The 26,867-nt window shown below is 35.1% G+C and overlaps 1 protein-coding gene across 8 annotated transcripts in view; it reads left to right on the forward strand.

Annotated features, from left to right (window-relative positions):
- Positions 1–26,867, forward strand: part of LOC106973183 (argonaute RISC catalytic component 3) — a 115,427-nt gene that overhangs the window by 25,828 nt on the left and 62,732 nt on the right. For 3 of the 8 annotated variants that reach the window (XM_027059680.2, XM_027059679.2, XM_053211362.1), the window contains exons 3-5: positions 10,187–10,307; positions 14,041–14,249; positions 15,063–15,199. In XM_027059680.2, the coding sequence (XP_026915481.1) occupies positions 10,187–10,307; positions 14,041–14,249; positions 15,063–15,199 (467 nt within the window). Of the gene's footprint in view, positions 1–472; positions 3,069–3,448; positions 3,514–10,186; positions 10,308–14,040; positions 14,250–15,062; positions 15,200–18,501; positions 25,232–26,867 lie in introns of those variants that run through there. The other 5 variants (XM_053211378.1, XM_027059681.2, XM_053211387.1 and 2 more) reach the window with 5 other exon arrangements.

Raw genomic sequence — 26,867 nt, forward strand, 5'->3', positions numbered from 1 at the left:
TAGCATCTAGATAAGTTACTCAGTAGTATTTAGTCACCTAGCTAATATTTCTACAATATATTTGAAGTTCAAAGATAGTTTTATAAGTAAATATATTTCTAAAGGGACTAGTAGGTAGGGTTTATTTCTAACATCTATTTGTATAGATTTCAATTATAGTAACAGCTGTATAGTATTCTGTTATTGGTGTGGAATTTCCTTATTTTTAGTCTGCTGCATTTTTTTTTTTTTTTTCTTAAATTGAGTTAAATCAATTTAAACCAATTATCTGAGGGGCACCTGGGTGGCGCAGTCTGATTTCAGCTCAGGTCATGATCTCATGGTTCGTGAGTTCGAGCCCTGTATCAGGCTCTGTGCTGACAGCTCAGAGCCTGGAGCCTGCTTCAGATTCTGTGTCTCCCTCTCTCTCTGACCCTCCCCTGTTCATGCTCTGTCTCTCTCTGTCTCAAAAATAAATAAACATTAAAAAAAATTTTTTTAAGTAAACCAGTTATCTGAATTTGCTATGTAGTTGTACCAAGGTAGGATGCTGTTTAGTACAAGATTTAAAGAATATATGGACTCTGACTGGAATTACAATTCTAAATTCTGCAGTAACTTTTAAAACTTAAAGATCATTTTAAGATCATCCTGCTTTCATTAAGTGTTTCACTCACTGTGCCCCTTTTTTGTAAGATACAAAAGATGCAAGATACAATAAGGTACAAGGCAAAATAAGATGATCCCTGCTAGAGATTCCATCGTTTGTATGTAGTGAGAAATCCTGTGAGTTGTGTATTATGTGCTGTGATGAAAGAGTAATGATTCCTGCTTTTAGTTAGGGAGGAAGATGTGATACATGACATGGTATCTGAACTAAATAGGGAGTAGGAGAAAGAATATATAGAGTGAACATAGCAAAAGCTTGACATATTTATGTAACAGAAATAGGCCAATATAAATACAGTAGCTCGAATCTAAAAATTCAGCCGGAGGGGAAGTTATGAAGGGTCTTAAATCCATGCATGCTGAGGCTTATGAATTCAGAAACCGTGAAGAGCCACTGGAGGCTTTGAGCAAATGAGGGACATCTATAGTTAAAAGCATAACTAATGGCAGTGTGACGAATGAATTAGTGAAGAGAATGACCAGAGTTCTGGAGAACATTGGGAAAGCTGTTGGAGTAGTCTAGATCAATAGTCTTCAAATCTTTGATTACTCATCCCCATTAGTTAATACATGTTTGACCATGGACTGAACAGTAAATAAATAAATGTATATGCACACACATTTAAAGTTTTTAAATTTATAGAAATGTACTAGTGTCCTAATGTATTACATATTATAGAAAAATTCAAGGTGGGAAACAATATTTTGAAATAAACTATTTAAATTTTTTTTTTTAACGTTTATTTATTTTTGAGACAGAGAGAGACAGAGCATGAACAGGGGAGGGTCAGAGAGAGAGGGAGACACAGAATCCAAAACGGGCTCCCGGGACTCGAACTCACGGACCGTGAGATCATGACCTGAGCCGACGTTGGACGCTTAACCGACTGAGCCACCCAGGCGCCCCTGAAATAAACTATTTAAAAATATGTTTACTAATTTGAAAATTTCAGATTAATACACCAAAAATCTGATTGAATATATTCCATACACTTGAACTGAAATAAGTTGCAACATGCTGAAGTGAACGAATGAGAATTCCAATGTTGATTCTTTTCTTTTTAATTGAAGTGTAGTTGACATACAACATTATATTAGTTTTAGGTATACAACATAGTGATTTGACAACTCTATACATTATGCTGTACTCATCACTGTACTCATAAAAGTGTAGTTATCATCTGCTACCATACAGCATTATTACAATACACTGTTAACTCTTATATGTTGCAGAAGTCCTATTATTCTCTTAGGGTTCCTGGTGTGCCATATGTTATATCTGATCATATGACATGGGATAAGTGACAATAATAGTGTCGATTCATATTCATGAATGTTTATAAATCTTAATTTCTAATTATTAGATGAAAATTAAATGTTTTTTTTTTCTCACATACTCTAGCATACCCCCTAGTACCTCTGATACCTACTTTTCTAGATTAGAGGTAGTGTTTTCTAAGACTTAACTGCCAGCAGTGGCAGTGGTGATGAAAGGGAGGGCTTAGATGTAACATTTGGAAGAAAAATGAGTAATTTCGGTGTAGAGGGAAAGGGAAAAGAGATTTAGGTGTGGTGGGAAAGACCTCATAGTTCCTAGCTTGTGCAATAATGATAGCCTTCACAGAAATACAGGTGGTGAAAGGACCAAGTTTATTTCTGTTTTGGATATTTGGAGGTAGAATTGCATAAGAAACATGAAAATAGAGAAATTCAATAGATAATTGGAAATAAGTGTCTAGAGTTCAAGAAATCAAGATAGAGATTGAGATTTGAGAAGTGTCAGCATATAGGTGATAGTTAAAAGCTAGAGGCGGGGAAGAAGCTAGGGAAAGTATGCAGAGTCAAGATTGAGAATGGATTTCTGGGGATTCTGTTGTTTAACGTTTACCAATGAAGACACTTAGATTGGAAAGATAAGAGAACCAGGACAAAGTATAAGCTGTTTCAGAGAAGCCAGGACTGTAATAGTTGAAAAGAGATCATGTCTTTTAAGAAGTCATTGGTGGCCTGAGGGAGAAGTGTTCTAGAATAGAGTTGTTAGTGTAAGCCAGCTTGAGTTAAAAAATGGTTGCTCAATCTAAAGTAAACTATCAGTTATCTGTGAATACTAGAAATTTACTCCACTGGTTTAGCTAGTGTGGTTACATAATACTATGAAAGAATTCACACCCATGTGAAATTATTATGAAGATAGTTTATAGTAAAATGCTCTGGTGTACTACAAATTTTATATTATAAAATATTAAAAATTTGATCTAAAGTATAACCCCTTCTCTACTCTCTATTTTTAAACTTTATTGTGATGCAAAAGTGTTCATTTGGCTACCTTCTGTCTTACTTACTGAGAAGTTATGAAGATAAATTCAAGGTTGGAAGGATATAAGGAGAGACTGCCAGCTTGTTTTAGTTGTGTTTTATAAGTAAGCGTCTGGGTGATTTTTATCTTCTTGTTATACCTTAGCAGTCTTCCTTCTTTCTCTCTATACTATAGTGACAGATTAATTTATTGTAGCTGTGAATACTAAACTAATGTGAAGAGTCACTTTTGGGGGAATATATTATTTCATGGTTTCTCTTATAGACTAGAATAGTATTTCCCATTCTACCTTTTGGGAGCAGAGAATAAGAGGTACCTAGAAAAGAGATGAAGGTGGGTCTCTATGAGCATATAGTAACAATTAACAAAAATAATTTCTTCTCTTTTTTACATTAAAATTTCCCTTTCCTACCATTTTTCTGCTGTATGAGTCAGGTGGTAAAGTGGAACTTACTGAAACCAATATTAAATTTTACTTTACAGTCTGTGCACCAGAGCATGATGGAGTCAAAAGACTTGGTACCAGAATGTAGGAAGTGGTGGTTGAGGTAAGAGTGGGAAAGGTAGGCGGTAGCCCTTTGTGAGACCAATATACTCAGGTAGGTTCCATTTTTGTAGTGATCACCAGATATTCTTAAGGAGTTTTAAATTCTATCCTGAGGTTCTACAAAAATGTATCATATTATACTATACAAGAATTCTTTCCTTCTCAGACTAGGGTTATTAGTAAAAGGAAGCCACTAAAGATTGGTTAGAAGTTCTTCTCTCCCTTTTTTCAGATTTCTTTCCCAAATTGCTTTCCTAAATATTGCTTTAGAAGTATAATTATTTTTATACTACAATTTACTCATAAATGTTGCTCTAAAATTTCTACATTTGAACAAAAGATCAAAGGAATTCTCCTCATTGTTATAGTAAAGACAACCTCACATAAGACAAAAACAGCTCCACAACTATGATATAGAGAAAATTCAGTTCACAGTTTATGTTAATTACCAGAATTCATTCTTTGTATTAATGCATTGTGATGCATCTGTTTGTTGTTTGGAAGACTTCAGTATTTCAACATAGTTTTGAAGTATATTTATGAGATAATTATGCTTAAATTTTTAAATAAAAATAGAATATATATTGGCTTTTTCCCCCCAAAAGTGCTTACACTGATATCCCATATGGTCCCTGCAACAGCCTGTAGACTATTAGCCCATTTTTACTGATGAAGGAACTAAAGTCAGAGAGGCCAGGTAACTTTTATAACAACTTAGTGGCAAAGTGGGACTAAAAACTTACTTCTCCTCCAGTGCTTATGTTACCACGTGTTGCAAAGGTTTCTCATATTGGCAGTTTCCCAGTTCAGACTTTCTTCACAATACAGTGAGCAACTTTGCTGCTATAGCTGAATAGATGTCTAGATAAAAGCACTATTTTAGAGTTTTTTCTTCAATTCCACAGCCTCTGTGATGAACATTCTTTTTTTTTTTTTCTTAAGGTTTATTATTTTTGGCAGAGAGAGAGCACCACGCAAGCAGGGGAGGGACAGAGAGAGAGACAGAGACAGAGGATCTGAAGTGGGCTCTGTGCTGACAGCAGAGAGCCCGATGCAGGGCTTGAATTAATGAACCAGGAGATCATGACCGGAGTTGAAGTCAGATGCTTAACTGAGCCACCCAGGTGCCCTGCCTGATGAACAGTCTAAAATACATTATCCTTTGCCATAGTATCTTTTGAGATAAGTAAAATTTTGCAGTTCCTTGATTTGTCATTTTGTTAGTTTGCATACTAAAGTTTAATTAAAACTCTAAAGTGGTGCTTGGATGGCTCAGTCAGTTGTGTGACTCTTGATTTTGGCTCAGGTCATGCATGATCTTATGGTTCGTGGGTTTGAGCCCTGTATCGGGCTCTGCGCTGACAGTGCAGAGCCTGCTTGAGATTCTCTCTCTCCATATGCCCCCTCTCAAAATAAATAAATAACCTTAAAAAAACCCAAAAAAACCAACCTCTCAGTTACATCATGTTAGTGAGAGATGAAAGTAAAGAGACATAATGATAAATGATGGTCCTTATAAAAGCTGATTCCCTTTGAAATATAGGTTTTTGTAATTATGAACTTAAAAGTAGTTTAATGTCCGAATTGCCCAGTGTATATGGAATTCTAACACCATTCTTTTAAGGCTTTGAGAGCTTAAATTCAAATCAGTGTTTAGTGTAATTATTCATAAAGAAGTTTTTATATCTGATGCCATGGGAAAATCTGCAGTGTTTCATTATTTGATATTCTCCTAATTAAATTTTACGGTTAGAGTAGATTACAGACATTCATTTCAATCTTCTGGTTGGTGTGTTCTAGTTGGTATCTTCATTGACATAACTGCTCCTCGAACTGTTCTAGCAAAGATGAACCCAGGTACTTTATAAGATAGTGTAATCTACTTGTGAATAGTTCTGGTGGTTAGGAAATGTGGGAAATTTTGTTCCAAAGTCTAGCGTCTTATATCTTTCCAACTATTTGTCCTAGTTCTATCCTTTCAAACAAGATAGATTTTCTACTTAGTTTATCACATGACAGTCCATCAAAATAGCCAAAGGTTTCTGTAATTTCCTTTGAGTCTTTCCTATTCTGGACTTGAGGTCCGTAGTTTGATTTATTTATATTCATGTTACATGAGGTTCTATCAGGATTACCTTCTTCTGGTTATATTTCATTTTTTTTAGGGTCTTAAATTTTTCCAAATTGAACAGAGTACTTCAGAATGTGAAGTGACCTATATAATATGTGATGGAATGGTTACTTACTTTATACTGGGATACTTAAATATATGCAACCTAATTTCCTTAATTTTGAGGAAGCTCTATCCCACTATTAGCTCATTCTGGACATAGAGTCATCTAAAGTCCCTTTCCACAAAAGCAGTGAGTAAGTTCACATCCTCTAATCTGTTCTTATTGCAGTTGAGCTTTTTAAACGTAAATGTTTAGATTTTACAATTGCCCCTGTTATGTTTCATCTTCATTGTGCTCATTGTTTTAGTTTTTTAGTGAATTTTAACATGCTAATTTGTTTTTAACATACTAGTTGTGTCTCCCAAGTGTGTATAATTTGAGGGTTTCTTAACAGGTATTTTATTATTACTTACTATATGTAGGGCACTGGACACATTTCTTTTGTTATGGTATTGATAGTTTTTTTTGAAGGGGGTGCACTTTAGAAGTTTATTCTGGTTAAAAGTTTCCATGGGGGCGCCTGGGTGGCGCAGTCGGTTAAGCGTCCGACTTCAGCCAGGTCACGATCTCGCGGTCTGTGAGTTCGAGCCCCGCGTCAGGCTCTGGGCTGATGGCTCAGAGCCTGGAGCCTGTTTCCGATTCTGTGTCTCCCTCTCTCTCTGCCCCTCCCCCGTTCATGCTCTGTCTCTCTCTGTCCCAAAAATAAATAAACGTTGAAAAAAAAATTATTAAAAAAAAAAAAAGTTTCCATGAATGTCCTAGTTAATTTAGAAAAAGAAAAGGAACTTGCCTTGCCCCATGTTACAGCATAATAAAACACTTCAGTAATTGTGAAAACATAATGATACTGGTTTAAGAACAAATAGACTACTGGGGCAATATAGAGAACTCAGAGCCAGATTCATTTATTTGTTGAGAACTTATTAAGATAATAAGTTCTTATTAATAATAAATAAAAAAAATTTTTTTAAGTTTATTTATTTTGAGGCAGAGAGAGAGTACCAGTGCATAAGCAGCGGTGGGGAGGGGGGACAGAGAGAGACAGAATCCCAAGCAGACTCTGCTCCATCAGTGCAGAGCCCAAGGCAGGGCTCAAACTCACAAACTGTGAGATCATGACCAGAGCCAAGATAAAGAGTCAGATGCTTAACTGACTACACCACCCAGACGCCCCCCCAAAATGGCATTTTTATTTGATTGTTTATGTATAGACATAAATAGATGGTATGGGACAACTGGCTTACTATATGGGGAAAAATAAGACTCCTTATATAACACTGTTTATAAAGAAAAGCCTCAGATGGATTAATGACCAAGATAATGTAGATAGAACTATAACATTAATAAAACATAATGCATCTTTGTGCCTTAGTGTTAGGAAAGTATTTAAAACATCAAAAGCATGAAACCATAAGGTGAAAAATGATTCATTTGTTGATACAACATTAAGGATTTCAGTTCATAGACATAGACATTGTCAACACGCATACAGCATTTGGAAGAAGATATTTGCAATGACTAAACCTGTTAATGAATCAATATCTGGAATATCGAAGAAACTCCTTCAATTCAACAAGAAGACTGGGGCCATAAATGAAAAATGAGCAAAGGAAACAAACAGGAAATTCACAAAAGAAGAAACACAAATGCATGAAGGGATGCTCAAATTCATTAGTAATAGGAGAAATCTCAATTAAGACCATTTAGTTTGGGGCCCCTTGGTGACTCAGTTGGTTAAGCGTCGACCTCAGCTCAGGTCGTGATCTCACGGTTCATGAGTTCAAGCCCTATATTGGATTCTCTGCTTCCGATCCTCTCTCTCCCTCACTCTGCCCCTTCCCCACCCGTGTAGTCTCACTCTCTCAAAAATAAACATTAAAAAAATAAATAAAACCTTTTAGTTTTACCTACTAGTCTAGCAAAAATTAGAAAGCATAACTATATAACGCCAAATCTTGTCTGGGATATAGGGAAATGGGAACCTCCAGGAATGTGGGTTGTGGAGCCACTCTGGAGAGCAATTTGACAGTTCGTTTAGTTGATAAAATTCACTTGGACCTAACAATTTTGTTCCTGAGTGTATAACCAGAGATTAAGTCTCACTTAAGTCCATAAAGGGACATAGTAAGAGATATTGCATTGCTTATATCATATTTGGTGGCTGCAGTTAAAGTCTGCATCGTTGGGTGACAACATATGAAGTATTTTGCATCAATCAGAAACAATGAACTAAGTGTCCCACAGCAATATAAATACATTTTATTATTATTATTTTAATGTTTATTTTTGAGAGAGAGAGAGAGAGAAACAGAGAGACAGAGCACGAGAGGGGCAGAAGGAGAGGGAGACACAGAATCGGAAGCAGGCTCCAGGCTCTAAGCTATCAGCATAGAGCCTGACTTGGGGCTCAAACTCACAAACCATGACATCATGACTTGAGCCGAAATCGGACACTTAACCAACTGAGCCACCCAGGTGCCCCAATATAAATACATTTTAAAAACCTAGTGCCAGAGAATAAAGAAGGGAATATATACAAATAGAAGGATGTTCAAACACATTAGGAGAAAATAATTTATGAAGGGGACAGGTGCTTAGGAAATCAAGGTGGAAGGAAAGAAGAGATGTCTTACATAGATGAATAATGATATGAATTGAGGACTATGATTTTTTTTTAATGTTTATTTATTTTTGAGACAGAGAGAGACAGAGCATGAACAGGGGAGGGTCAGAGAGAGAGGGAGACACAGAATCTGAAGCAGGCTCCAGGCTCTGAGCTGTCAGCACAGAGCCCGACGCGGGGCTCGAACTCACGGACCATGAGATCATGACCTGAGCCGAAGTTGGACACTCAACCTACTGAGCCACCCAGGCGCCCCTGAGGAGTATGATTAACATAACCTTTCATACCTAGGAAATAAAAATGGAGTTTAGGGACTTGTTTGGCAGTGATATGTAAGTTGTGTTTGAGAAGAAAAAATAAAAGGCATAAAAACGAAGAGACTTAAAATAATCCAGGTACTGGGATATGAGGTTGTAATTTAGAATGGTAATAATTGGAAATGAACAGAACATCCTTAAGATGTTTTGTCACAGCTATTTTAATCTCCACCATTTTGATCCTGAGAGTGCTTTGATTGGGTTGCTAGAATTTGGTAAGCTTAAAATTATACCAGTTTATTGTTGAGTAAAATTTGACAAAATAGTCAAAACATTCTTAAATATTAGATCTGTATAGTTTCACCTAAGAAACTGGACTTGATAATGGCTGCAAAAGAAAATCTTAAATGGCAGAAAATCTTTGAAATTTGTTTTCTATATAAAAACTGATCAGTGAAGCAATTGCTCTAGAAGAATTTGCTCTTCTAGAATTTGCTCTAGAAGAGGCTTGGTCTTGATTTAAATAGTTTCAGCAAATTTACTCTAGAAGAGTAAAATTTTTTTTACTCTAGAAGAGTCTTGGTCTTGATTTAAATGGTTTCAGCAAGATGAAATTGAAGAAGGGAAAAATGGAAATTTTGAGCATGTGGAAAATTGCTCTAGGTATCAGGTCAGCTTACTGTGTACCAGAAAACGCCTTTTTCTCTCCTTTCTCTCCTACCTACCCATAGGCTAGAATTCAGTATTTTTCTTTCCCATTTATTACATTTTTAAGTGTGTTGTAAGTTTTAGCAGTAATATGTAAGTATATTCTCATCATAATATATTTAGATTATTTAAGCAAAATAAAAAAATCATTCTTCACTTCTCTCTTCAGAGGTAACCACTGTTATCTATTTGGTACATATCCTTCTAGATATCTTTCTACTGCTTTTACAAATAATGTGTGCACAAAAATAAACGTTGATTTGTGGATATTTAGTATTATTCTCACTATATTCCATTTTTTTTTAATGTAAAAGTCTTGAATATCTTTCCATGTAAGTATATATAGGATAAAAATGTTTGCTAGATAAAAACAGGCTTCAGTATATTCTTACTGGCTAGATAACGTAAGGATGATTTGGGGAGTTGAAAGGATTGAGGGGAGTATATGTGTGTGCTCAAAAATCTCACAGTCTAGTAGAAGTGAAGCCTATAATAATTATAATGCATTGGAGTAAATGTTCTAATAGATATATGTATTAAGGTGGTATTTGAGCACAGAGGGAAGAGCATCACTCTTTTGATAGAGAAATTAATGTGTCAGGTAGTACTCGGAAATGGTAAAAGGGTTTTAGGATCATTTTCTAGGGATAATATTTTACAGGTCTGCTGTGGCCCAGAACGATTTAAGTAATTCACTAGATTCATTTCTCTGTCTTTTGTGAAATTTGTATCACTTGCCAGAAATTATTCTTTCTGGTGTCCTAAGGTATGGTCCTGAAAGTAGTATCTTTATCATGTATGATTGTCTTTTAGAATTTTGGCAGCTTTAAATAGTTCAGGAATTACTTTAGTTAAATGCTTGTATTTCATCATGCAGAGGATTATGTGAATGTATTTTTTTCCTTTTTTTAGAGAGGTGGTTGACTCAATGGTTCAACATTTTAAAGTGACTATATTTGGGGATCGTAGACCAGTTTATGATGGAAAAAGAAGTCTTTACACAGCCAATCCACTTCCTGTGGCAACTACTGGGGTAAGATGCAGTTCTTTATTGGAAAGTTATACTTTGGTGATGTCTCCTTTTAAATGCACTTACTACATTTTATTATAGTCCATAGATATATAAGAGTGTATCATTTATCTTTTTTAACTTTTTATTTTGAAATAATTTAAAACATATAGAAAAGTTGCAAGAATCATTCAAAGAACTCATATAGACCCTTTACCCAGATTCACCAATGTTCCCTTTTTTCCCCCCAGATTATCTCCACAGGCACATTATTATTTTTTTAAGTTTACTTATTTATTTTGAGAGAAAGAGAGCATAAGTGAGTGGGAGAGGGGCAAAGAGAGAATCCCAAGCAAGCCCAATGCAGGGCTCAAACCCACAAACTGTGAGAACATGACCTGAGCTGAAACCAAGAGATGGATGCTCAATTGACTGAGCCCCCCAAGGGCCTCTCACCAGTGTTACACAAGTGTTCTTTCTTATCAGTGGATCATATCAGGATACATTTATATGTGTTTGTTCCATTAATGATGGTACTAAGTTGATCACTTGATTAAGTTGGTATCTGCCAGGTTTCTCCTGTCAAGTTTTTTTTTTTTCTCTTTAACTCTTGTGGGGAAATTTTATTTTTAATTGTGGTAAAATACACATAACATAAAATTTACCAGCTGAGGGCTACTGGGTGGCTTAGTTGGTTAAGTGACTTCATTCAGCTCAGGTCATGGTCTCATGGTTTGTGAGTTCGAGGCCCACATTGGGCTTGCTGCTGTCAGTGAAGACCCTGCTTTGGATCCTTTGTCTCGTCTCCCTCTCTCTCTGCTCTTCCCTTGCTCATTCATTCTCTCAAAAAAAAAAAGAAAAAGAAAAAAAGAAAATTTACCTTCTGAGCCATTTTTTAGGTCAGTTTAGTGGCATGAAGTACGTTCTCAGCCATCACCACCATCTATCTCCATAACTCTTTTTATCTTGTAAAACTGAAATTCTGTACTCGTGAAACACTACATTCCCATTCTTCCCTCTCCTCAGCCCCTAGCAACCACCATTCTACCTCTGTCTCTATGACTTTGACTACTCTCAGTGACTCATCTAAGTAGAATTATATGGTATTTGTCTTTTTGTGACTGACTTATTGCACTTGGCATTATGTCCTCAAGATTCATCCATGTTGTCACGTATGTCAGAATTTCCTTTTCAAGGATGAATAATATTCCATTGTATGTATATACCACATTTTGTTTATCCGTTCATCCATTGATGAGTACCTTTTGGCTATTGCAAACAATGCTGCTGTGAACACGGTTGTACAAATATCTGTTCCGATTCCTGCTTTCAGTTCTTTTGTGTATATGTGATAATTCTGGGGTGCCTGGGTGGCTCAGTCGGTAAGTGGTAATTCTATTTTTAATATTTTGAGAAATCACTTTACTGTTTAGTACAGTGACTGCACCATTTTACATTCCCACTGACAATGCATAAGGGTTCCAAATTCTCCACACCCTTGCCAACACTTGTTTTCTGTTTTGTTTTGTTTTTTTTTTGATAGTAGCCATCTTAACGGATATGAGATTATATCTCATTGTGGTTTTGATTTGCATTTCCCTAATGATTAGTGAGTTGAGAATCTTTTCATGAGCTCTTAGAAGCTCATTTGTATATCTTCATCCTTTGCCCGTGTTTTAAATTGTGTTTAGTTTTTGTTGTTGTTGAGTTGTAGGGATTCTGTATATATTCTTATCAGATACATGATTTGCAAATATTTTCTCACATTTTGTAGATTGCCTTTTCACTTTGTTGATTGTATCCTCTGATGCACAGAAGTTTATAATTTTGATATGGGAAATACTTTAAGGATCTTGTTTCTCATTAGAGAAAGTATTTTTATTTTTTTGAGGGGTGGGGGAGCTGCGTGAGTGGAGGAGGGGCAGAGAGAAATGAAGAGAGAGAATCATTTTGGGGGCAGGGAAAGGACAGGGAAAGAAAATCTTAAACAAGCTCCATGCCCAGCACAGAGCCTAATGCAGGGCTCAGTCTCAAAACTACGAGATCATGATCTGAGCGGACAAGAATCGGATGCTTAACCGAATGGTCACCCAGACACATCTCTCGTTAGATTTTTAAGTAATTGATGATTTTTGCTTGGAAGGATTATTACTATGTAGTAATGGTGATTTTCTAATTCTGTCATTCCTTCAACATTTATTAGTTGATATTCGACTATAAGGGAGAGAATTTTCTTCTCCCTAATATATTTCCCCTTATTTATTTCACTGTCCCAGTTTTCCTAGATTTGGCCATTGGGAGCCACTTTAAGCTAGTTCCTGTATCCCTTTGACATGACACACTTTTTTTTGAGTACTTCCTTATTTTCTGGCACAAGATGTTCCAGGCTAATCTTATGTTTTCCCTGCTATACCCATGCAACTGGCCCTTTGTCAAAGGAACAGTGATTTCTTTTGGTTGGAGGATGCAACTTAGAAACTGAAATCTGGGTACTGAATGTATTCATTGCTGCTGGAGTGCAGGTATTTGTAAAATGGACAGATGGGACATAAAAATACACAAATAAAAGAGACAATATATCATAAATATTATATGTCATGTAATGGACTTAACACATGTATCCTACAAATACTATTTACTGTGTAATATACAATATATATATTGGAAATCATGAGTTCAGAGTGATTCTTCCAAGTTTCAGTCTGTTTCCCCCAGGATTCTTTCTTTACTCCCCATGTTGCTTATTTGTATCTTCCTTCTTTTTTGAACCTCAAAACATCACCACTTTTACTCATTTGTTCAATCCTACCATATACATATAAAATCATATCTGAATTACTACACCATACCACTACAGAAAACAAACTTCCTCATTAGAGTTTAAGATTTTATTTTGTATGCAGTTCTTTCCCACGTGTACAGCCCCCAATATGTTCTGTGTTCAAGAGTTCATTGTATTTTTTCCCCCTTCTTTCAGTGTGGTTATGTTATTCATTTGAAACATATTTGGTTCCATTTGATTTTGTTTATATTTAGTTTTAATTTTTTCACTTCATTCTTCTTGATTTTGTTTTTAATTTTTAACTTATAAAACTTTATTAAAAAAAAAAACACAAAAAGGGGTACCTGGGTGGCTTGGTCAGTTAAGCCTCTGACTTCAGCTTAGGTCATGATCTCAAGCTTTGAGAGCTCGAGCCCCCGTCGGGCTGTGTGCTGACAGCTCAGAGCCTGGAGCCTGGTTTGGATTCTGTGTCTCCCTCTCTCTCTGCCCCTCTCCCACTCACTGTCTGTCTCTCTCTCTCTCAAAAATAAATGAACATTAAAATAAATAAATAAAAACACAAAAAAACCCTTTATTTAATATGCTTCCAGAAGTCAAAACTGTACTGAGAAATATACTCAGAATTGTTCATTCCTCCTTTATTTCTTCTGGTCTGTTCCTTCCCATCCTTTGAAAGTAATCCATTTCTTTGTTTCTGATTGATGCTTCTTACATTTCTTTCTGCTGAAATAAGATATATGAATATTTTCCCATTTTCTCCTTCTTTCTCACACAAAAGATGGCATACTATTTGTAATCTTCTCTACTTTGCTTTTTGTACTTAACAGCATAGCTTAGAAATTATCTATTGATTTAGCATTGAGGTTGGTTTTTTATATTTTCCCTGTTTTTTCTTAAATATTTTTATAACTTAAACCTAAAAATACTTGTACTTATCTTTTTCAATTTATCAATTGACTGTTTTCCCATCAACAGGTAGATTTAGATGTTACTTTACCTGGGGAAGGTGGAAAAGATCGACCTTTCAAGGTGTCGATTAAGTTTGTCTCTCGGGTGAGTTGGCACCTACTACATGAAGTACTGACAGGACGGACCTTGCCTGAGCCGCTGGAATTAGACAAGCCAATCAGTACTAATCCTGTCCATGCTGTTGATGTGGTGCTACGACATCTGCCCTCCATGAAGTGGGTGCTTCTGGCTTTTTTTCCTTTTTAGATTTTAAGTGTGTAGGCTTTTTTCCCAAGAGTGAGTTGTGCAGGCTTCCTTTAATTAACCTTCACATGTTGTATATTTTGATGGCTTCATTTAGAGAATAGCATGCATACTAGTTCATTGACATGAGAAGTAAGTTACAGAAAAAACTCTGATTTTTGAAAGTAAATGCACATTGTTAACTTAGCTATTCTAATAGATACCTCTTAGAAAAATGTCTAACCCTTTGTCTTAGAAGCTGTAAATCTTGAATAACTGATATGTTTTCAGATATATTCCTATAGTTAAATCCCCTTGTTCTAAAGGTAATTTTGTTGTTTATACAATAATATCAATTTGTATTGAAATTGCTGTTCTCTTAATCATACTTCACACAAGTGTGTGTTTGTATTTGTGTGCCTGTATATATAGGATCAATGTGTCCTTTTAAAGAAAAATATGTCTTGCAAACACATTTGTAGAAATAGCATTTTCTAAGATTGGAACTGGTTTTTCTTTTCATCTGTTTCTAAGAAAATATTTTAAATAAAATTTATTCTTACCCAAAGTAACAGTTTTAGGAATAGAGAATTTCAGTGAAGGATGCTGACAGGTTTGTTTTGTTTCTCTTAGAATGGCTGCTTTTTGCTTTTCACAAATTTGGGGAATATTTATTTTCATATATTCCTAATGATAAGCATCATTATGATAAATTAAGTTTGTGTGCTCTAGACTTAACCTCTTCTGCAAATTTAAATACCTATATGGGAAGGAAAGGACTGAACATGACATTTTAATTTTTGTAGATATACGCCTGTGGGGCGTTCCTTTTTCTCAGCTCCCGAAGGATATGACCACCCTCTGGGAGGGGGCAGGGAAGTATGGTTTGGATTCCATCAATCTGTTCGGCCTGCCATGTGGAAAATGATGCTTAATATTGATGGTAAGGGAACTAAAACCATATTCTGTATTGGATAGTTGATTCCTGTATTGCACACATGCACCTGTGTGTGTGTGTGTTTGTGTGTGTGTGTGCACGCGGTTTATATATAATTATATGTACTGGTGTCTTGAAGTTATATTTGGACATATATTAAGACAAAGTGGAAAAACTTTTGTGTTACATTTTATTTAGAAAGCCTTTCCACAGAAGTTGTCCTGGAATGCTACTAAGCGTGAAGTAAGCACATGAAAGCAAATATAGAAGCCTTGACATGATTATCTGAACAATCTCACTTTGGTCCATTTAATTCTTATTAATATTTCATTATGAAATACATGTTTTAAAGCAAGAGAAGTCTGTTGGTCATTTTGACCCCAGGTGTTATACCTACTGCTGATGCTTATAGTGGTACCAATTTCATTCTTATTTTTAGGTGTTTTCTATTAATGTTTTTGAGCATATTTAAAAGTAGGGAGAATAGTATGATAAACTACCGCCTATATGCAAACTGTCAAGTTTGTAGAAACACCTTTACTCCTCAATTAGAGTATTTTTAAATCAGATCCCGGATAGCAAGTTTTTTTGTTTCTACTACTTAAGTATGTACCTCTAAAAACATGGGTGTTTTCTTACATAGTCATAATGCCATTATCATATGTAAGAAAATTTTAAGTAATCATTTGTAGCCTCTAATATTCTCTCCATAATCAGATTTCCTTGATCTCAAACATGTCTTTTTATAGTTACAATCCTAATTAGGATCCAAACAAGATCCATGTATCATGTTTGGCTGATCTGCCTTTTTAATGTAGTAGTCCCATTTCCTCCCTCTTGTTTTGTTTTTTCTTTTTTTTTTATGCCATTGACTTGTTAGAGAAATTCACTTGTCCTGAAGAATATTAAAAAATCCACATTTGTCTTCTGTTCTTGTGGTGTCATTGCCTTGTTTCTCTGTCCCCTATATTTCCTGAAAGTGAAGTTGGCCCTAGAAGTTTGATTCAATTCTGGTTCAGAATACTTCATATGTGCTTCATGTTATATCATATTAAGAGGCGCACAGTATCTAGTGGTTCCAGTTTTAGTGATGCTAAGATTGACCAGTAGGTTCAGAGATCAGTAGGCCTCATCTCTCCATTGTAAATTTCCCAGTCAACTTTTCAATGACTAATATTTTATTTAATGATCATTGTTACCCAAATCATTTATTTCACTAGGGATTACCAACTGGTATTTTTTCTCATTCTTTTATTCCTTTTGAATTAGATGGAATTCTTATGTGAAAAATCACAATGTCCTATTGGTAATTTAGTAGTCATTGGTAGCTTTTTTGCTTTCTGGGACAGTAGGATATTTCAAGCTTATCTTATATTTCCTACCCTGTACCTGGAATCAGCCATTCCTTCAAGGATCCCTATGTCTCTTCAGATCACTATATAGTTTCTGCATTATTTTCAGCTGCATCTACCATTGTGGGTATATGTCATTGAGGAGCTATATCTCAGAAGTCCTCTTTCAGTGTATATTAGAGCTGTTTTTATTTGCCATTTCAGAACATCATTTCATGTATATGTAGATCTTTAGAATAGATTTCAGGACATAATGGGTCAAGGGCAAATGTGTTTGTAATTTTGGTCATTATTGCCGAATTGCCCTTTTTAGAGCTTCTAAATATTGTGCATTCGAGAATGAGACTACCTGTTTTGTTATGTCTTTGCCACTAGAGGTGTCAAACTCTAGATTCTATTAATTGCATTTGCAAGAAACAGTTTCCTTATCTACTTTTATTTTGCATTTGACCATCTTTTCATATGTGTAAGGGTCACCTTTTTTTTATTAGCTATTTATATCTTTTGCCTTTTTTCTTTCTGTTGGATTTTTGGTTTTCTCATTTACTGAGAGCTTTCTAAATTAAGGAGATTAACTCCTTGTGTCACGAATTGTAGATATTATCCCTAATTATTTGTCTTTAACCTTTGGTACAGTCTTGTTTTTATTTTTTGCCATATAGAAATCTGTATTTGGTTGGGAGATGGTAAATACATACACACAAACACTTAAATGTATTAGTCATTTCTTTTATGACTTTTTAAATCCTATAGGGCTAGTCTCATTTTTCTCTTCAGGCTTTTCTAGGCTATCCTTACTTATTTTACCATGTAAACTTCAGGAACTTCTTACCTAGGTTCAGTGGGTGTGGGAGGATGGGCTGTAATTTTTTTTAATGTTTTATTTTTATTTATTTTGAGAAAGAGAGCAAAAGCACAAGTGGGAGAGAGGGAGAGAGAGAATCTTAAGCAGGCTCCATGCTGTCAGTGTGGAGCTGGAAGCGTGGGGTCCAATCCCATGAACTGTGAGATCATGACCTGAGCCAAAATCAAGAGTTGGTCTCTCAACCAAGCTACCCAAGCACCCCAAGATGGACTATAATTTTTATTGAAATCTCATTACATTTAGAAATTGTTAGGACAAATTGGCATCTTTAAGATACTGAGTCTTTTCTGTCCAAGAAAATGCTATACCTTTCTATTGGTACAACATTAGTTTTGTTTTCTTCAGGAATGTTTTAAAGTTTACCTTACATGAAAGTTGCACGTATCTTCTTGTTATTCCTAGATATTCCACCCCCCCCTTTTTTTGCTATTAAATGGGTTTTATAGATTCTAACTGGTTATTGTTTACATACATGAAGGCTTTTGACTTCTGTGTACTTTATGTCTGCCTTATTACATTTATGTTTATAGTAGTTATTCAGGTGGTATTCTTGGCATTTCTAGTTATAATCGTTTCATCTACAAATAGTGATAGGTTTAACTATTCCTTTGGATTTTTATACTTCTAATTTTTGTCTTATCAAATTATATTGACTAATTAGACAGTGTTAAGGAGTAGTGACTAGCAGGCATCCTCTTTACCTTAGGAATGCTTCCAATGTTTCTGCATTAACTATGATACATATATATGTATGTGTATGTATACGAGCATCTGATGATTCCTATTTTATTAAGTACTTTTTAAAAAAATGTTTTATTCATGTTTTGAGAGACAGAGACAGACCATGAATGGGGGAGGGGCAGAGAGAGAGAGGAAGACACAGAATCCAAAGCAGGCTCTAGGCTCCAAGCTGTCAGCACAGAGCCTGATGTGGGGCTCAAACTCACAAACCGTGAGATCATGACCTGAGCCGAAGTCAGACACTTAACCGACGGAGCCATCCAGGGGCTCCTTATTAAGTACTTTTAATCAATAATAGATAGTGAATTTTGTCAGATTCCTTTTCAACGTCTATGGAGCTGATAAGATATTTGTCTTTTTAACAAACGTTGAACCGAACTTGTATTTCTGGATTCTTTTAATGTGATACTGTATTCTTGCTAATATTTTGCCTTTTTAATCAAAATGCAAAAGTAAGTTTGACCTGATCTTGTATCTTCTTTTTTGTGTGTGATCTTTTTCAAGTTTTGGTATTAATCTTATATCTCATAAAGAATTTACAAGTTTTGTTTTCTAAAATGTACAACAGTTTTTAAATAGTACTAAACTTGTTAACTCTTTCAAGGTTTGATAGAATTCTCTTGTGAAGTCTGGTGTTGTGGTATGTTTTGTTTTCTTGATGTATAATAGCTCTTTGAAAATTGTTCCATTTGTTTTGTGAAAACTAGTTTTTTTAGGCTCAGTTTGTGGTTCAGATTTGGTAGATTTTATCTTACCAGAAAATTATTTTACCTGTATTTGATATTTTATAGAAAGTTTTACAAAATCATTTCTTATTTTTTGAAATTGTGTCTACTTCTGTGGTTTCCTCCCCTTTCTTATTTTGTATATCTGTGTTTTGTCCATTTTACTCTTGATTAGGATGGAGTAGTTTAAACAACTGATTTCAGTGCCTCCCCAAACCCCCAGCAAAAGAGCTTTTGAATGTTTTGGTTTTTTTTTTTAAGCTCTCTGGCTTTCTGTTTTCTAACTCCTTAATTTCTGCTTTTAGCTTTATAAATGTTTTCCTCTACTTTTTTCAGTTACTTTAGTTGTTTTTCTAACTTTTTGAGCTATATTAGTAATTCATTTACTTTCATCTTTTCTTAATGATGAAAGTATTTAAAGTAATGAATTTTCTTCTGATCACTGTTTTAGCTACATCCCAAAGCCTCTAATATGTAGGATTTTTATTATTGTCCAGAAACACCACAAATTTCATTCATATTTTCATTATTATCCAAATATTACTTGAGATTTTTGAAATTTGCAGGTTGAAGATCTTTTTATTTTCTGTTATCCATTATTTATTTTCCAATTTTCTGATTTTCTTGGGTTGTTAATCAGAGGATATGGCGTGTATTTCCCCTATTAGAATTTGTTGAAGTATGTTTTGTAGTCTGATACATAGTCAATTTTTGTGAACGTTTAATAGCTATTTGAAAATAGGTATATTTATTTATTATGATAGAGTTAAATGAATATCCATCTGTGCTTACCTTTTTGATTAGGTTGTTTAGATCATTTCTTAGTTACTTTTGTTTAATTGTTCTCTAAGACTAGGGGAAATAACTTAAAAATTTCTATTATTATTGTGTGTCTCTCCTCGTATCTCCTGTGATTTCTGCTTTCTTAATGTTACTGCTACATTTTTAAGAGCATGCACACACACACACACACACACACACCCCTGTTCATTGTGAATTGTATCTTTTACATGATAAAGTGAATTTTTTTTTAATTTTTTTTTTAACATTTATTTATTTTTGAGACAGAGAGAGACACAGAATGAACGGGGGAGGGTCAGAGAGAGGGAGACACAGAATCTGAAACAGGCTCCAGGCTCTGAGCTGTCAGCACAGAGCCCGACGCGGGGCTCGAACTCACAGACTGCGAGATCATGACCTGAGCCAAAGTCGGATGCTTAACCGACTGAGCCACCCAGGTGCCCCAAAATGAATTTTTTTTTTAACTTTGGGCCAAAAGTCTGCATTATCTAATGAAAGGATTATAATTTATGTGTGTGTGAACCTTATCCTATATGTTAACTTCTTTCCTGTCCTTTACCTTTTTTAATATTTTCTGAATCAGAGATGCATCTTGGTGATAGCATAGAATGGTTTTGCTTTATGGGTCAGTCTAAAGCTTTTTTTTTCTGTTAATAGATTAGTTGCCAGATATATAGGAAGGAAATACATGCTTGGTCTTAGTTATGTCAGATTATTTTATATTTTCTGATTATATATGTTTTGAAACTTTAAGTGGTCTCTTTTCTGTGCTTTTTAAATGATAATTTTGATATTGAGAAGAGTTTTTTTTCCCTGCTAGTGGTAAATCTTTATACCTTTACCTTCATGTAATACTCATGTTTCTTTCTTTTAACTTTTTTTTTTTTTTTGTAGTATGGTTGACACGTTACCTTTCAGGTGTACAACATAATAATTCGACAAGTTTATTATGCTATGCTCATCACTCATCTTTCTCTTTTAAAAAAAATTTTTTTTTTTTTTAATTTTATTTTAGAGAGGGAGAGAGTATGAGTGGGAGAGAATTTTAAGTAGGCTCCATCCTCAGGGCAGAGCCTGATATGGGACTCCATCCCACAACTCTGGGATCATGACCTGAGCTGAAATCAAGAGTCAGATGCTCAACCGACTGAGCCACCAGGCACCCTCATCTTTTTCTTTTTTAAAGCAGTGTCTTTTTTCCTTAATAAGTAATAATTCAGTTAGCTTTATTCTCTTCCTTTTTTTTCCTCCCTCTCTTTTACTGACTACTTTTAGCCAATATAGCAATATTTTATTGTTCTTTATAATTTTGTTTAAACTTTTACTACTTGACTTTCAACAGTGACTCCTGTCTATTACTATAAGGTACAGTGAGTTTATTCTTCTTTTTATTTTTCTACTGTCATTGGTTTATTTGTATGTACTATTATTCCTGCATTCTTGGAGCATGTAACAGTTGCATTCCATTCTGTCACCTGTATATCCATTTGTTTTAACCTTAAATCTGCAATTAAATGTATTTGTGCTGTCAGTCCTGCTGAAATTTTTCCTGTCATCTACTAGTTGCAGTTTGTCCTCAAGTTGTTTCTTCAAGAAGGGCTCATGAATAAGAGCTAAATATTTACATACTGAAAACCATTTGCCTATAGCATTATTCCTGAAGGATTGTCTAAAACAAAATTATTGACTTATACTTTCTGGAGTATCTTCTAAGTATTTGTCTACTGTCTTCTGACCTTGAATGTTCGGTAGAGAAGTATGATATCAGCTTGATTTTCTTTCCCCTTGGAGGGGCCTGCTTTTTTTGTCTGGCTGCTGAAACTTATCTGGTTGCTTTAACACTAATTTCACTACATTTTTTGTTGTTGTTGACCATTTTGGGTCAGTTTCCAAGGGATTCCCTTTGAAAATGGAAGTTTTGAGTCTTTTTTAATTTTTTAAATTCAATTTTTAAATTTATCTTGAGAGACAGAGAACATGAGCAGGGGAGGAGCAGAGAGCAAGGGAGAGAGAGAATCCCAAGCAGACTCCATGCTCAGCACAGAGCCCAACTCAGGGTTCTATCTCACAACTGTGAGATGACCTTAGCCAAAATCAAGAGTTGGACACTTAGCCTACTGGGCCACCCGACACCCCAGTTTTTCTTTGTTTATATTTAAGTTAATTTCTTTTAAAAAGTAACTGTTCTCTTTGCTCCTTACTATACCTTTTGTGGTGTAATTTTTACCATGTGCTTATATTTTTCAACTTTTAAAAATCTTTTTCTTCCATTTCTTTCATGAATTTTTCAGTACTTTTGTTTACCTCTTCCTGTTGACTGGCTGTCTCTTCCCTGAGTTGTTAAATTTCTGCTCTGATATTTTACTTTTTTTTTTCTTAAGTTTATTTATTTAAGTAATTTCTCCATTCAGCATAGGGCTCAAAATCACGACCCAAGATCAAGAGTCCCGTGCTCTTCTGACTGAGCCAGCCAGCGGCCCCTCTGAGATTTTCTTAATAGCTGCATTAAGAATTTTTGAATTCATGTTATGAAGTAGTGTTACAGTTTTCATCTACTTTGTGATAATTTTTTGTTGCGTTTTATTTGTCAAGGATGTTGTACTGTCTTACATTTTTATGGTGTCTTTGTATGGATACTTACCACTTTTTTGTTATTCATATTTAATGAGATGAACTTTTCCAAACCACCTGTTTGAAGAGACTAGTCAGGAAGAAGAATTGGAAGAGGACATTAGGAGTGAGGTGGTTGTCCAGGTTTCTGTGTTCAAGGCCTCTGTCCTCAGATGTTCTGATGGATTCTTTCTTCAAAATATAGGTACATCTCCTATGCCTCTTAGTAATTTACAAGTGTAAGAGGTGTGAGCTGTCAGCTACCAGGTCCTTATTAGTTTCTGCTCCCAAAGGATACAGCTCCTGCCTTTTAAAGTGCCTGCTTGAAATGTTAACAGAGAATTTGTGAACGGTATACAGGAGTTCTTTGCGGTATTCTTTGGACATTTCTGTAAGTTTGAAATTACAGATAAAAAGTACATGCCTTGGTTTTAGAAGAGTTGTAGTATCTGAGATCTGTCACTTGTAGACTACCCTCCACTCATTCTCATGGCACTTTCTACACCTCCTTTTTCTACTTCCTTCTGAGATTCTGCCATTCAGCCTCAGTTCTAAACATTGCAGTTCCTACTTATGATGGAACCCTCTGTTTCTGGGAATTAAAATTTGCTGTTCCCCAACTAGGCTCTTTTCATACTTCATGTCTTCTCCCTTGCCTAGGTTCTACCAGTCCCAAGTACTTTAGGCCATATTTAGTTATAATTTGGCATTTCAGGTTTTTATTGTCTCCTAGGTTCACTGAATACAATGTTTTAAAAACATTCTCTTTATTGTTCTATATTGGGTTCTAGGAGAAAAGGGGAAAAATTTGGAAGTAAATTGCTGTTTTCCTACTGGAACTTAAAGTCTAGCTTTGGATATTATTAAATTTCTAAATAATAAATTGGTCAAATAAATCACAAAGAAAATATTAAATATTTGAACTGCAGGATAATGAAAATACATATCAGAACTGGTATGATTAGCTAAAGCAATGCTTAGAGAGAATTTAAAACCTTAAATGCCTATTAGAAAAGAAGAAAAGCATCAGTACCTAAGTATTCATTTCAACAAGTTATAAAAATAAAGAAAAATTAAATGCAAAGCAAATAGAAGGAAATAAGAGTTAAAAACAGGACTTAATGAAATACAAAACAAATTTATTTCTATTCTGTAGGTAGAGAGTTTTGAAAAGTTTTTAAGAAGGATAGTGACATGATCATATTTGTTTTCCAGAAAGAGACCTCTGGCAGCAGTGTGGAGAATAGATAGAGGAGAAAAAACTAATCTCAGGAGCCAGTTAGGAGGCTTTTTCAATCCCTAGTTCAGGTAAGAGATGGTGATGGTCTAATGTGGGGTGGAGAGAAAGGAACATATTACAAGGAATAAGTTGAAAAAATAGGTTTCAGAACCATGTCCAGGAAAAAACAACAAAAAAACAAAAAAAACAAAAAAACTTTGGGTATAGTTACTGGTACATGGTACTGACTGGAAATGAATAGACCAGAAGGTTTACTAGGTTATTGAAGGAATTGTTTTTAGAAATAAACTACAGACCTGGTATATCTGTCAGGTTCAACCAGAGAAGCAGAACCGGTGGGAGGTCTATGTAGAGAGAGAGATTCAGCTTACAAGTTGTAGGGGTTAGCAAGGCAAGTCTGAAATCCTTAGAATAGGCTGTCAGGAAAGGCAGACTGGGATTCTTGGGTATGGGCTAAAGCTGCTGTTCATAGGTAGAAGTTTTTCTCTCTCTTAGGGAAGCCTCAGCCCTGCTTTAAGGCCTTTCAGCTAACTGAATGAGAGTCATCCAGATTATCCAGGATAATTTCCTTTACTTAGTCAACTGATTATGAATTTTACTTATATCTATAAAACACCTGCACAGTAATACCTAGATTAATGTTTGAATAGCTGACAACTAGTAGCCCAGCCAAGTTGACACATTAAAACAAAAACATACCTAGCCTGCAAAGTTCTGTGATTATTCAGTCTTTGAAATAACCTTTATGTTCCTAACCAACCCTTCAGGCTCAGTGATTGTGCTGTATTATAAACTAGCTTCCAAGAAGGGCATACTCGCCAACATACACTCAGAGTAGTGACTCATTCATACCAGGTGTGAATGGTGATGCTGTCAGTTGAATTCAGAGATGGATCTGCTGTCGCTGGTTAGTTGGCAGTGTACACCATATATAAATAGATAAAATGTTAACATATCCAAAACTTGAAGTTCCTATGGAACATATGGATAGAAACGCCAGTGTGTCATTGGAAATGCAGATATGAAAATCTGTAGTGGTGGGAGCTAAAAGTAAAACTTTGGAGACTGTTCAGTATGTAAATCCATATTTGAAACTGTAGAAGTGGAAAAACTTTTTTTTTTAATGTTTATTTATTTTTGAGAGAGAGAAAGACAGCGCAAGTGGGGATGGGGCAGAGAGAGAGAGACAGAAGATCCGAAGCAGGCTCTGTGCTGACAGCAGAGAGCCCGATGCAGGGCTCGAACTCACAGACCATGAGATCATGACCTGTGCCAAAGTCAGACAGTTAACCAACTGAGCCATCCAGGCACCACAAAGTAGGAAAACTTCTTTAGGAATAGTATTTAGAGTAAAAACCAGAATGAGGACAAACCCATGGCAAATACTAGTATTTAAGGGAGGAAGAAAGACCAGTGAGCAAATTAATGATTATCGCAGCAGTATGAGAGCCCAAAAATGGTGTCAAGGAAGCCAAGGGAGGAAACATATTCAAAGAGTGGATGATTTCACAGTTAAGCAGTGGGAGCTTTTCCAATAAAACCAAGAGTAAAACAAGGATGTCAGGACTATGATATTTAGATATATTGTGTTTGCCAACTTCTGTTCTTCTTACAGGTTTCAGTCTACATGTTACTTCCTTGAGAAGCAATGTTTGATACCCATCTCTCCCCCCTACATCCAGCCATCCCCCAAGTCTGAATTAGGTATTTATTTCATTCATGTATTCCCATAGCACAGTGTACTTCCCCTATAATATAGCATGTGTCACTCTGAATTATAAATGTTTTATTGTTCTTTCTCCTATTAGAATGAAATTTCTGCAAAGGTAGGGACTGTCCATCTTATTCACCAGTGTACGTATCCTCCATGCTTAGCACAATTCTGGGTCATACTAAGCAAAGAATAATTAGATAAAACTAAGAGCATAGAGAAGGAGTATCCCAAATGAGCCTGGAAAGTTAGAAAAATATTTGGAGGAGTAAGTGATGCCTTAGCTGAGCTTTAACAAACATGAGATCAAGAATTGGATTGAAAAGGAGGTACATAGGAATAAAGATTTTTGAGAAGTCTCTAAAATAAAAACTTGATTGAAAAGACATAAGAGAAAATCTAAATGAAATGAAATGAAATATAATAGGCTTATTGAGAAGGCTCAATTTGATGTCAGTTTTCCCAAAATTAACCTGTAAATGTAATTAAAATTTTTATTTTTTATTTATTATTATTATTATTATTTTTTTTTTTGAGAGAGGGAGAGAGAGAGAATATGAATGGAGGAGGGACAGAGAGAGTGGGAGAGAGAAATGCCAAGCAGGCTCCACACTATCGGTGCAGAGCCAGACACAAGGCTGAGTCCCACAAACTGTGGGATCATGACCTGGGCCGAAATCAAGAATCAACCAACTGAATTCAGCTGAATTCAACTGATTCAACTGAATCAATCAACCAACTGAATCAACCAATTAACCAACTGAAGTCACCCAGGTGCCCCTGTAAATGCAATTTTAAATAAAATCCCAATAGGGTATATCATGAAACTTAGTAAGTGAATATTAAGGCTTATATAGAAAAATAACTATAATGACTAAGAAAAGCCAATGTAATTTTAAAGAAGAATAAAGACAGAGGAATTGCCCTCTTTGTTTTAAAACTACAATAATTACTATTCCATACTGCTGTAAGTGCAGGAATTAAAAGATTAATGAAGCAGAATACAGAGCCTTGAAATAAGCCATGTGTATATGGAAACTTTGTAAATATTATGTGGCTTTTCGTATCATTGAAGAAAGAGTAGAATATTTATCAAACAGTGTTCATACAGTTAACTTCATGAAAAAAATAAATTAGACCCGACTCACATCACACCCAAAATTTATTTCTGGGTGGATTTTAATCCTAAATATGTAATGCCAAACTTTGAAACTCTTTTAGAAGAAATCTTACAAGAGAATATATCCAATGTTGGACAAAATATAAAGTGTGTAAATTATAAAAGAAAATACTGACAAAAACTTGTATGTTATAAACAGTTAAAATGCTAGGAGAAATAACCAAGACCTTTACAAAATATAAGGACAGATCAATAGGAAAACAAGTACTTCAAAAAAGAGGAAACCCAAATGGCCAATAAATACATGAAAATCAGATTCTCAAAATCATTTGTAATCAGGAAAATGCAAATGAAATTAAAAAGGTTCCTATTCACGCCCTTCAGGTTTGTAAAAATTAAAGTCTTACGTTAGATGTTGTTGAGGATGTAAAGTTACAGTGTTGGTAGGAGTATGATTTGGTATAGCTGCTTTGGAGAACAGTTTTCAATCTCTAGAAAAGTTAAAGTAA

The sequence above is a fragment of the Acinonyx jubatus genome, chromosome C1 (genome assembly GCF_027475565.1).
Source record: "Acinonyx jubatus isolate Ajub_Pintada_27869175 chromosome C1, VMU_Ajub_asm_v1.0, whole genome shotgun sequence".
Lineage (NCBI taxonomy): Eukaryota > Metazoa > Chordata > Mammalia > Carnivora > Felidae > Acinonyx > Acinonyx jubatus.